Genomic DNA, 11,543 nt, shown 5'->3' with positions numbered 1-11,543 from the left:
GACAAAAATTGACTTTTTTTTTTGAAAAGAAAAAAAAAATGAGTCACGGCTGCTCGAGGCTGGATTCCCACTCAGCGAGGGCAGCGAGGGGGATGATCTCACCCCTTTCTTTTCTTTTCTTTTTTTGCTGTAATTACACAAAGGTTCCCTGGAAGTGCTTTTCCTGGGCTTCAATGTGTGTCTTGTTGCAAAGGAAAAATTCCTTTCGGAGACCCGCAGGGGAAGGCGGGCGGGCGTCTGGGGAGTGGGGCTCGGCCGGGGCTCCTCAGTCGGTGAATCGCTGGCAGGCCTTCTTCCAGCGGCAGGCAGTGCACCACATGTCCCGGTTCTCCATGCCGTACACCTTCCGGCACTTCTTGCCCTCTCCCCGGGGCTTCCTGCACAACACAGAAGGGCAACAACCGACTCAGTGAACAGCCTCCGATGGGCCTCCACGAAGGGCCCCCGGTCCCTCTACATGCATGGACAGGTGCTGGGACACGCGCCAGGCGTTTCTCCACCTTCTGGGGTGGGGGGGCTCTCAGGGTTGTTCCAGTTTGCCCGCGGAATCTGCTGTCGTCACCCTGGGTCACAGTTACCATCGTCACTCCTAGATGTGTGCTTTGGGCCACGTTTGGAAAATGAAACCGAACAAGAAATAGGCATGCAGTCACTCGAGGTAGACAAGAATGGCTCTTCCCAGGTTTGAAACAGAGACTCTGGGGCTGGAGTCATGGCACAGCAGGTAGGGCGTTTGCCTCGCACATGGCTGGCCCAGGCTCAACTCCCAGCATCTCATATGGTCCCCTGAACACTGCCAGGAATAATTCCTGAGTGCATGAGCCAGGAGTAACCCCTGTGCATCGCCAGGTGTGACTCAAGAAGAAAAAAAAAAAGAAAAAAGAAACAGAGACTGATGATGTCTCACATTCGTAGTTCTCTGGCTGGGTTATGTGGGAGGGGAGGGGTGAAAGGTCTTCCCTGAGCCCCGCGAACACTGAATCTTTTAATTCATTTAATATGGTTAACGCAATATGGCTTTAAACACACTCAATATTCGGAAAAGGGGCGGGAGCGATAGCACAGCGGGTAGGTCATTTGCCTTGCACGCAGCTGATCCGGGTTCAATCCCCAGCAACCCATATGGTCCTCCAAGCACCGCCAGGAGTAATTCCTGAGTGCATGAGCCAGGAGTAACCCCTGAGCATCGCCGGATGTGACCCAAAAAGAAAAAAAAATAGACGGACAAGTACAAAATAACCTCTCTCCTATGTGGGATATAAAGAATCACAAGAAGGGAATAATCAAAAGTGAGAAGCAACAGAACCTCAGAACTGGCAGAACTGAGCTTACCATGGTGGGGGGAGGGGAGAGGGAGGGAGGCTGAGGAGGGCGATGACACAGTGGTGGAAGGTGCTGGAACACTGTCTGAATGAGAACTTATCATTAACAGTATCTCAGTGCCAAACATTGAAAAAAAAAAGTTTCTAAAAGTTTTAGTCCAAATAAATAATCAGCCTCAGTATCACCATTCCCTGTTCTGCAGGACACCACTGCAAACTGTTTACTCTCCAAATATGACCTTCCGTTAGTTAGCAGATGGGGAAATCATTCTGGGGAATCTTTCCCCCTGTTCTTTATTTAATTATTAATGTTTAAGCCACGTGTTTACAGTAGCGATAATGCCGTACCCAGGTACCACACCTGGGTAAACTCTTGTAAACACGTTGGCGCGTGTTTACAATACTGTCAATGCTTACGGTTCCGATGGGCCCAGGTCCCACACCTCACCACCTCCAAAGTGCCCAAGATCCTGCACTTACGTTCACCTCATCACCTCCCCTGAGCTGCTGGTAGTCTGAGTTTGTAACCTACGGCTAAGGGTTTACCATTGTTTGATACTATCCGCTCTCCTGTTCTGTTTCTTTCTTTTCCACAAATGAATGTGATCACCTGGTGTTTGACTTTCTTTCTTTTTTTGTTTTCTTTTTTTTTTTTTTTGGCTTTTTGGGTCACTCCTGGCGATGCACAGGGGTTACTCCTGGCTTTGGACTCAGGAATTACTCCTGGCAGTGCTCACGGGACCGTATGGGATGCTGGGAATCGAACCCAGGTCAGCCTACCCGCTGGCAAATGCCCTACCCACTGTGCTATCACTCCAGCCCCTTGACTTTCTTTCTGACTTTCGCTAACGTGGTATCTTCCTGTCCCATCCCTGTTGCAGCAGCAAGTTCTGGGGCAGTTAGGGGAGGCCCTGTCTGGTTTCTCCTAGCCTTGCTGTTCTTCTGAGTTTTGGGGAATTTCTTTCAGTCGAGGAGTGTGGCGCGCCCGGCAGGCCTACCTCAGGCTGACCGTACCGCGAGGTGGCGAGGACAGGATCGTGTGTGTGTGCGGCCGCTGCTCGCCTGTGCCCAAGGGGTGACTGTGCGTCGGAGAAACCTGCAAGGACACGAAACAGCGTTAACGGGGAAGCAGCAGGCGTGGCTCTTTCTGTCCACATGCACGGTGGACCCAGGCCATCGGACAGGAAGATGAGGTGCTTCTTTTCCAAAGAACGTAAGTCAACATTAACATGGGAGGGCCTGAGAGAGCACGAGAGGTAAGGGGCTTGCCTCGCATGTGGCAGACGCAGGTTCCAGGCAGAAAGCAGGGCCTGGCCAGCACCTCAACCTCACCCTCATGCTGAATCACTCGCCTGGGGTGGCTGAATATAGGAGTGGGTCTAGGCCACTGAGCCCACTTGGGAGGAGGGAGAGAGGGAGAGGAAGAGTGAGAGGGAGAGGGAGAGGGAGGGAGGGAAGGAGAGAGAGAGAGAGAGAGAGAGAGAGAGAGACAGAGACAGAGACAAACAGAGAAAGAGAGAGACACAGAGAAAGAAAAAGAGAGAAAGAGAAACACAAAGAAAGAGAAAGAGGGAGGGAAGGAGGGAGAGAGAAGGTGAGAGAGAGGGAGAGAGGGAAGAGAGGGAAGAGAGGGAAGAGAGAGAGAGGGTGGGAGAGAGAGACAGAGACACACAGAGAGAAACACACAGAGAGACAGAGAGAGGGAGGGAGAGAGAAAGACAGAGAGACAGAAAGAGATAGAGAGAGAAAGAGAGAGAGAGAGATTCTAGTCAGGATTTGCATCTGAGCCTCCCAACAGAGCAGCAGTGTGAATGGTATGTGAAAAAGTCTTTACATAGTGATTTTTTTTTTTGTTTGTTCTTGGGCCACACTGGCAGTGCTCAGGGCTTCCTCCTGGCTGGGCGCTCAGGAATCACCCCTGGCAGTGCTCTGGGGACCCTCTGGGATGCTGGGGGTCAAACAGGCTTGGCTGAGTGCAAAGAAAGAGCCCTCCCAGCTGTCCTATTGCTAGGGCCCACTTTGTGATTAAAAAACAAACAAACAAACAAACAAAAAACTGACTGGGGCTGGAGTACTGTGTACTGTGAGTAGGACATTTGCCTTGCACGCGGATGACCCGGGTTCGATTTCCAGCATCCCGTATGGTCCCCTGAGCACGGCCAGAAGTAATTTCTGAGTGCAGAGCTAGGAGTAACCCCTGAGCATCTCCGGGTGTGACCCCCCAAAAACAAAAAAAACCCAAAAATTCCTGGGGACTACACCTGGCAGTGCTCGGGGGCTACATCTGGCTCTGTGCTCAGGAGTGTTACTCCTGGTCATGCTCAGGGAACCAGCTGGGGCGGGAATTGAACCAGGGTTGGCCTCGTGCACAGCAAGCACCTTAACCCCAGGACCTGTCGGAACCTTCTTTGTGTGAGTTTGTAGCTTTCGAATGGTAAAAAGGAAGAACCTGAGTGGGCTTTAACTTCTTACAACTTAGGATATGACCGGTCTGTCCCCCAAGGGTTTTTTCTTTCTTTCTTTTTTTTTTTTTAAAAAAAAAGACTGGGCTGGAGTGATAGCACAGCTGTAGGACATTTGCCTTGCACACGGCTGACCCAGCCGACCCAAGTTCGATTCCTCCTCCCCTCTCGGAGAGCCTGGCAAGCTACCAAGAGTATCTTGCTTGTACGGCAAAGCCTGGCAAACTACGTGTGACGTATTCGATATGCCAAACACAGTAACAAGGTTCACAATGTTACTGGGCACACTCGAGCAAATCGATGAATAATGGGAGGACAATGCTAAAAAAACAGACTAACTAAGCATTCCACCAGGCCCAGAAATAGAAAGGCCAGGTAAGATCCGTGAGCAGCATCCTCAGGTAGGGGGTCCCCGCGGGAAGCCATCTGCAGGCGGTGGGCTCTGAGCCTTCCAGCCTCCAGGACTGAGAGAAAATGAACTCGGGTTGCTCCAACCCCCGAGTCTAGGGCGGCCTGCCCTGGTGGTCCCAGCCCAGCAGAGCGACGGAGAACTCTCAGCTCCCACCAGGAAATCACAGAGAAAAGAATGAAAATAATTAGAAGCAAAGACGGGTCCTGGGGGAAACACAGGTCAAAGAAAGTTGCAATTAGTGTGTCTCTGGCTCCTACGCCTTTGCCTACAGCCTTCGGTGAGGAAAGTAGGACCTTTGCAGCTCCATCTGCAAATATGCAGAACGGCCTTCGCAGCCAGGGGCCTCTGGGAAGAGGTCTTACCCAGGGAACTTATTAAAGCCCAACGTTCGGGAAAATTGGTGTAAGTGAATGAATAAGTAAAACCCTGCCAACCTGGGGAGTTCGCAGAAGCGGCTTACTCCCACTCTCTCGTGTCCCTGAACACCCTTCCCTTACCCCCCACCAGAGCTTGCGACGGACGAGAAAGGCTCATCTTAAACGGGGTTGACAGCGCAGTATTTGTTTGCGAGTACAAAGCCCCAAGTGCTGCTTCGAAAGCATTTTATAAAGTAGAAACCACTCTCGTCTTCCGCTGGGATGCAGTTGAAGCCGTTATGAATGCAAATTCATTTGGTTTCCCAATACTTTTAGGGCTTGTGAATGAGAACCCCAAGTCAGGAATTCAGAAAGGAGGAATTCTCTCAGATTCAGAGCTTGGTCCTGACACTGCCGAGAAGTCTCCAGCCAGATGCCGGTACCTGTCGGCAGCTGCGGTGCGGGGAGAATCAGTCCCCAGGAAGAGGGGAACAGCCGGCACCCACTTTTAAGAAGCGTTCTTAGGGGCTGGAGAGATAGTGCGGCAGGGTTCTGCCGGGAGTGCTCTCTGAGCAGAGCTTGGAGTGGCCCAGTTCCACCCCTGCCAAATGAAAATAAAAGCACGCATTGAGAGTATACGAACAACAAGAACGTTGTGGTAACATGTCTTCTTGTCTTCAAGAACCCCAGAATAAAGCAAAAACTGAAACCAAATCAAAACAAACTACAATCCCCTGCTCTGCAAACAAAACTCATACAGACACTTTAATTTTGAGTTATTTATCTATAGAACTCGGTACTCAGGAGGTCTGGGGCCGGGCGCCGCTCCTGCTGATTCGGGCCCAATGGTGCTGGATCTCCCCACGGGTTCTGGGGCCTCCCAGAGCTGCACTTCCAGGTACCAGGGGATGATGTGGTACGGGGGACCCAACCGGCTTGCATGCAAGAGAAGCATCTTAACCCCCATATTATCTCTCTGGATCCTTTTTTTGGGGGGGGGTCACACCCAGCAATGCTCAGGGGTTACTCCTAGCTTTGCACTCAGGAATTACTCCTGGCGGTGCTTTGGGGACCATATGGGATGCCGGGGATTGAACCCGGGTCAGCCGTGTGCAAGGCAAACGCCCTACCTGCTGTGCTATCGCTCCGGCCCCTGGATCCTTGTTTTTATGTTTAATTTTTTTCTCCCATTTTTACCTGGGTACCATAATTTACAATAATGTTAATGAAACTTTCATTCATACATTGTTTCAACTCAGTTCTGTAGACCAACGCTCCAGTTCTGAGTCTCTGTGTACTTGCAGCCCCCTTGTTGGTGTTCAGGGGGCCAGAGGAGGTGCTGGGATGGAGCCTGGCTCTCTGCTTGCAGGCAAGCACCTCCCCTCCTGTGCTCTCTCTCCCACCCTGCTCTGGAACTCTCATGTTGACCAAAACAAACACCCAAAGGGTGCCAACAGGACTGTTAACCTCTGACATTCACCTCTGTGGATTATGGTTTTTGCCAGAAGCAAAACCAGCACAGCCATGTCTAAGCTCTTCCGAAGTCTACCCACAAGTGAAGTCACTGCACTCGCTCTTCTCCAACAACTGGCAGAAGGCAGCCAAGTGTCAGTGAAGCCGGCAACGTTCTGAATTACTCCAGATCGTGATGTTGTTTAAAAAATTCAATGAGGAATATCATTTGGAAGTTGCCAATCCACCAACTGCTGCCAGCAGGATGCTTTATATTTGCTGGCTATTCCTCTAGGGAATCGATAAATATTCATCCACAGAGCACAGCATAATTGATTGAGCCACTTTTTCCTTTTTTATCAGCTCCACTGGAGGCCTTAGTCTTTGCTGGACACCTCCAGGAATTGCCAGTGGTTGATAAGGAGAAACTTTTGTGAGGTCTTTGGGGGAGAGGAGAAATAGGAGAAAAAGAGATTCATAATATAGTATCACAAGTCACATTTGGAACCTTCCCAGGAGTTATAAGGCACAGAGACAATAAACAGTGCATAGGACTACGGCTATTCGATAATATGCTACATGAGACCTAAAAGTCTTTAAAAGATGAATAGCGGGAAGTCAATATTCATGGCAGTTTATCAGATAGCAATCCTTACCTATAACAAATTAATTCTTATATACTACTTAAATATGACTGCGTAGTTTAATACTCATTTATCTTCAAATTACCCACCCGTATGAATTTAAACATATGAAGGAAAAAGGTGATTTCAATTTTTTACCCTTCAAGATGAGAATAATTTGTCATGCATTTTATAGAGTCACTTAGAATGATAAATTTCACTTGTATAACAGTTTTTCCTTCATGACACAAGGTCTGGGTTCAGCTGTTCATTTTATAAAGCCTTCTGGAAATTAAAAAAAGTAGCATCAATTCTCTGGAGGAGGGTGTGGTGCTGGGATATTTTATGTATAAAACCCTATAATTAGCAGTGTTGTAAACCACAGTGCCTTAAGAAAAAGTACCACCAATACAAAAAAAAAAAAACCACCAAAAAAACCCTTAATTTCTGACAGCTTACATACAGATAAAAATGTCTTTGAGTTTTCTAACAGGAGCTCTGCTCCATGGCTTGGAAACTGGCCTCACATGCTGGGGGAAAAGACAGCTCAGATAGAGAAGGGAACACCAAGTAAAGGATGTTGGGAGGACCCATTTGGGTTGAAAGATGTGTGTTGAAAGCAGACTATAAGCTGAACACGATGGCAACTCAATACCTTTATTGCAAACTACAACACCCAAAAAGAAATCGAACAAAAGGGAATGCCCTGCCACAGAGGCGGGGTGGGGTGGGCGTGGGGTGGGGTGGGGATGGTGGGAGGGATGCTGGGAACATTGGTGGAGGAGAATGGGCACTGGTGGAGGGATGGGTACGATTATTGTATGACTGAAATATGAAAGTTCGTAAGGTTGTAACTGTACCTCATGGTGATTCACTAATAAAAAATTAAAAAAAGGAAAAAAAAGAAAGAGTGGGCTAGAATGTGCTTAGCCCTAGAGAAGATGCCTTGTATGTGTGAAGCTCTGGGTTCAAGCCACGTTGACCAGGTTTCCTGTTTCTTTTCTACTTACAGGGATGCCTGTGAAGGTAACTGGAGGAGACTGCCAGGAAATGCTGAAGCTGCTGCCATTGGGGGTGAACTTGGCTGATCCTGGAATGGTCACGGGGGGCGTGGCCTGTTGAATGGAAAACAGAGATTGGTCACACACGAACGGTTTTCCTCAGAATGTGAAACTTCACAAAGAAGAGCCTTAGAAATGAGACCAAACATATTACACTATCTAAAAGGAGGAGATTCAATATAGCCAAAGAGAGTTGTTTAGAAATAAGAGTTGGGAGATAAACTGGGGACATTGGTGGTGGCGAATGTGCACTGGTGGAGGGATGGGTGTTTGATCACTGTGTGACTGAAACTCAAACATGAAAGCTTTGTGACTGCATCTCAATGTGATTCAATTAAAAAAGAAAAAGAAATAAGAGTTGGATATATCTCAGCCATCTTGCTAAGGCATAAAAGGAGGTTTTAGACCCTTAGTTTCTGAAAGGAAGTTTTGTTCCATATACACGTACCTAGCTAGAACATTTGTGAGGTAGCAGCCTTCATGAATAAGTTAGGAAATCCACACTTTTATACTGTGATGGTGGGTGAGAAAAATCGGATAACACTTTGGAGGGCTAATTTGGTGATGTGTATAAAAACTCTTAGTGTTCTGCATGTTAGCGATTCCACTCCTGAGAATTCATTCTTAGAAAGTGATTTCTGTTGTAATGACCCCCTTTTCATTTCTGATTCGGTTTATTAGGGTTTTCTCTCTCCCTTTCTTTGTGAGTTTTGCTAGAGGCTTATCGATCTTGTTAATTTTCTCGAAGAACCAGCTCTTGGTTTCATTGATCTTTCGGATTGTTTTTTGGGTTTCCATCTCATTAATCTCTGCTCTGAGTTTTATTATTTCCTTTCTCCTGTTCGGGTTGTGCTCCTTTTTTTGGTCCTTCTCCAAGCTCTTAAGCTGTGAGGTTAGGTTACTTATGTGTGCTCGCTCCTCCTTCCTGAGGAATGCTTGTAGAGCTATAAACTTTCCTCTTAACACAGCCTTTGCTGTGTCCCATAAGTTTTGGTAACTCGTGTTCTCATTTTCATTCGTTTCTAGGAATCTTTTGATTTCCTCTTTGATTTCCTGTCTAATCCACTCGTTGTTCAATAGTGCACTGTTTAATTTCCAGGTGTTTGATTTAGTTTTCTGTTTTTGTGTGTGATTTACTTCTAATTTCAGCCTCTTTAATAAATTGTGTTGGCATCACTGGACGGCTACATGCAAAAAAATAGGCTCAGAACTCTGCCTAACACCATGTACAAAAGTAAGATCAAAATGGATTAAAGACCTCAACATCAGACCAGAAACCATAAGGTACATTGAAGATAAAGTTGGCAAAACCCTCCATGACATTGAAGCTAATGGTATCTTCAAAGATGCCACGCCACTGGCCGAGCAAGTGAAAACAGAGATAGATAAATGGGACTATCTTAAACTAAGAAGCTTCTGCACCTCCAAAGAAACAGTGACCAAAATACAAAGACAGTCTACAGAATGGGAAAGGATATTCACCGAATACACATCTGACAAGGGGTTGATATCCAGGATATACAGAATACTGGTTAAACTCCACAAGAAGAAAACATCCAACCCCATCCAAAAATGGGGCAATGAAATGAACAGAAACTTTCTCAAAGAAGAAATCCGAATGGCAAAAAAGCACATGAGAAAATGCTCTACATCATTAATCATCAGGGAGATGCAGATCAAAACCACAATGAGATACCATCTCACACCTCAGAGACTGGCCCACATCCAAAAGAACAAAAGCAACCGATGCTGGCGTGGATGTGGCGAGAAAGGGACACTCCTTCACTGTTGGTGGGAATGTCCACTGGTTCAGCCCTTCTGGAAAACAGTATGGACGATTCTCAAAAAATTAGAAATTGAGCTCCCATTTGACCCAGCAATACCACTCCTGGGAATATATCCCAGAGAGGCAAAAATGTATAGTCGAAGTGACATCTGCACTTGTTTGTTCATTGCAGCGCTCTTTACAATAGCCAGAAACTGGAAGAAACCTGAATGCCCAAGAACAGATGACTGGTTAAAGAAACTTTGGTACATCTACACAATGGAGTACTATGTAGCTCTTAGAAAAGATGAAGTCATGAAATTTACATACAAGTGGTACAATATGGAAAGTATCATGCTAAGCGAAATGAGTCAGAAAGAGAGGGATAGACATAGAAAGATTGCATTCATCTGGGGGATATAAAGTAACAAAGTATGAGATTAATACCCAAGAATAGCTGAGATCAGCACCAGGAGGATTACTCCATAACTTAGAGGCCAGCCAGGTATCCTAGAGGAAAGGGCAGTTCAGATAGAGAAGGGAGCACCAAATAAAGTATGTTTGGAGGATCCTCCCAGGAGGGGAGATGCATGTCGAAAGTAGACTATGGACTGAACATGTTTGCCACTCAATGCCTCTTTTGCAGACCACAACACCCAAAAGGAGAGAGAGAACACAGGGGATTGCCCTGCCACAGAGACAGGGGGGATGGGGGGATGGGGGTGGGGGGGATATTATCCATAGTGGTGGAAAATGGGCACTGGTGGAGGGATGGGTATCTGATCATTGTATAATTGAAACCAAAGCACAAAAAATTGTAAATCTACAACTTTAAAAAAATAAAATAAAATAAAGGGGGAAAAAAAAAGAAAGTGAATAGAGGGATGTTCATTGAAAAACCACATTTTGTTTATTTTCCATCATAATCATTATTATTTTTATTTAGGAACTGTTTTTAATAGCTTGAGATATTTAATGTTCCAACTTCAAATCCAACCCCAGCATCACTGTCCCTTCACCGACATGAGGTAGCACTGTCCACGGTCCTCCCGTTGTTCATCAATTTGCTCGAGTGGGCATCAGTAACGTCTCCGTTGTGAGACTTGTTGTCACTGTTTTTGGCATATCGACTACACCATGGGGAGCTTGCCAGCCTCTGTCGTACAGGTGGGATACTCTTGGTAGCTTGCTGGGCTCTCGGAGAGGGATGGATGAATCGAACCCTGGTTGGCTGTGTGCAAGGCATATGCCCTACTGCTGTGCTATTGCTCCAGCCCACCAAAATGAGGTAGAAGTATATATTACTAAGAATCAGAAAACACAAATGTCCAGTAATAGGGAAATAGGTGTATACATAAATTATGATATGTCAACAAAACCATTAAAATGCTATTGTTGAAGAATAGTCATTGGTATGGGAAAATGCTCCCAGCATAGAGTGGAAAAAACATATTAATAGCACTATAATCAATTAAAGAGCATTAAATCAATTTCTTTTATGTATATATATATATACACACACACACATCTATAGAAGTGTTGAAGGATAAACAAAATATATTAGCCAAGGGAATACATTTTAAAAATGTTTTTTAGCATTTTCTATGATAAACATTCACATCTATAAACAAAGACCTTCTAGATCGCCCACTATCTGTTCCAAATCTCATTAGATAAGCAAAATAATTTAATTAGTTAAATTGATTTGACCTAAATGCAATACTGACAAACAACGAATTATTTTTTCTTGAAAAATATGAGTCAGGAATAAAATGATTCTGTTATTAAATTAGCTTTACTCCATTATTCTTGACCTTAAGTCTACTAAGTGGCTAGATTTGTCCCCTAAGGTTTAATTTTTCTAATGACAAGTATAGTTGCTAGTGACAGTGGTTGCGTAAATGGCCACTGAAAATGTTTTGGTGATGTGCAGCTGTAAACTGTTTATCATCTAATTCAGTAAATCCTCTCCTAGGAACTGAAAGATAAAAAAGAGTTACAGGCAGAAAATTTTTGTAGTTGAGAAATTAATGATATTAAAAAACTGGAAGGACTGAAAAGTAAATCCTACCTATAAGAGCATGATTGAA

The 11,543-nt window shown here is 45.7% G+C and overlaps 1 protein-coding gene across 1 annotated transcript in view; it reads right to left on the bottom strand.

Annotated features, from left to right (window-relative positions):
- Nucleotides 1-265: 265 nt before the first annotated feature.
- ZNF704 (zinc finger protein 704) overlaps nucleotides 266-11,543 on the bottom strand; it is a 232,864-nt gene continuing 221,586 nt past the window's right edge. The window contains exons 7-9 of the mRNA XM_056110931.1: nucleotides 7,638-7,742; nucleotides 2,321-2,418; nucleotides 266-377 (exon numbers count right to left, since the gene is read on the bottom strand). Coding sequence (XP_055966906.1) covers nucleotides 266-377; nucleotides 2,321-2,418; nucleotides 7,638-7,742 — 315 coding nt within the window. The remainder of the gene's footprint in view (nucleotides 378-2,320; nucleotides 2,419-7,637; nucleotides 7,743-11,543) is intronic.

This window comes from Sorex fumeus, unplaced genomic scaffold (assembly GCF_029834395.1).
Source record: "Sorex fumeus unplaced genomic scaffold, SorFum_2.1 ptg000002l, whole genome shotgun sequence".
In the NCBI taxonomy this organism is placed as follows: domain Eukaryota; kingdom Metazoa; phylum Chordata; class Mammalia; order Eulipotyphla; family Soricidae; genus Sorex; species Sorex fumeus.
This window is presented reverse-complemented; position numbering and strand designations above follow the sequence as displayed.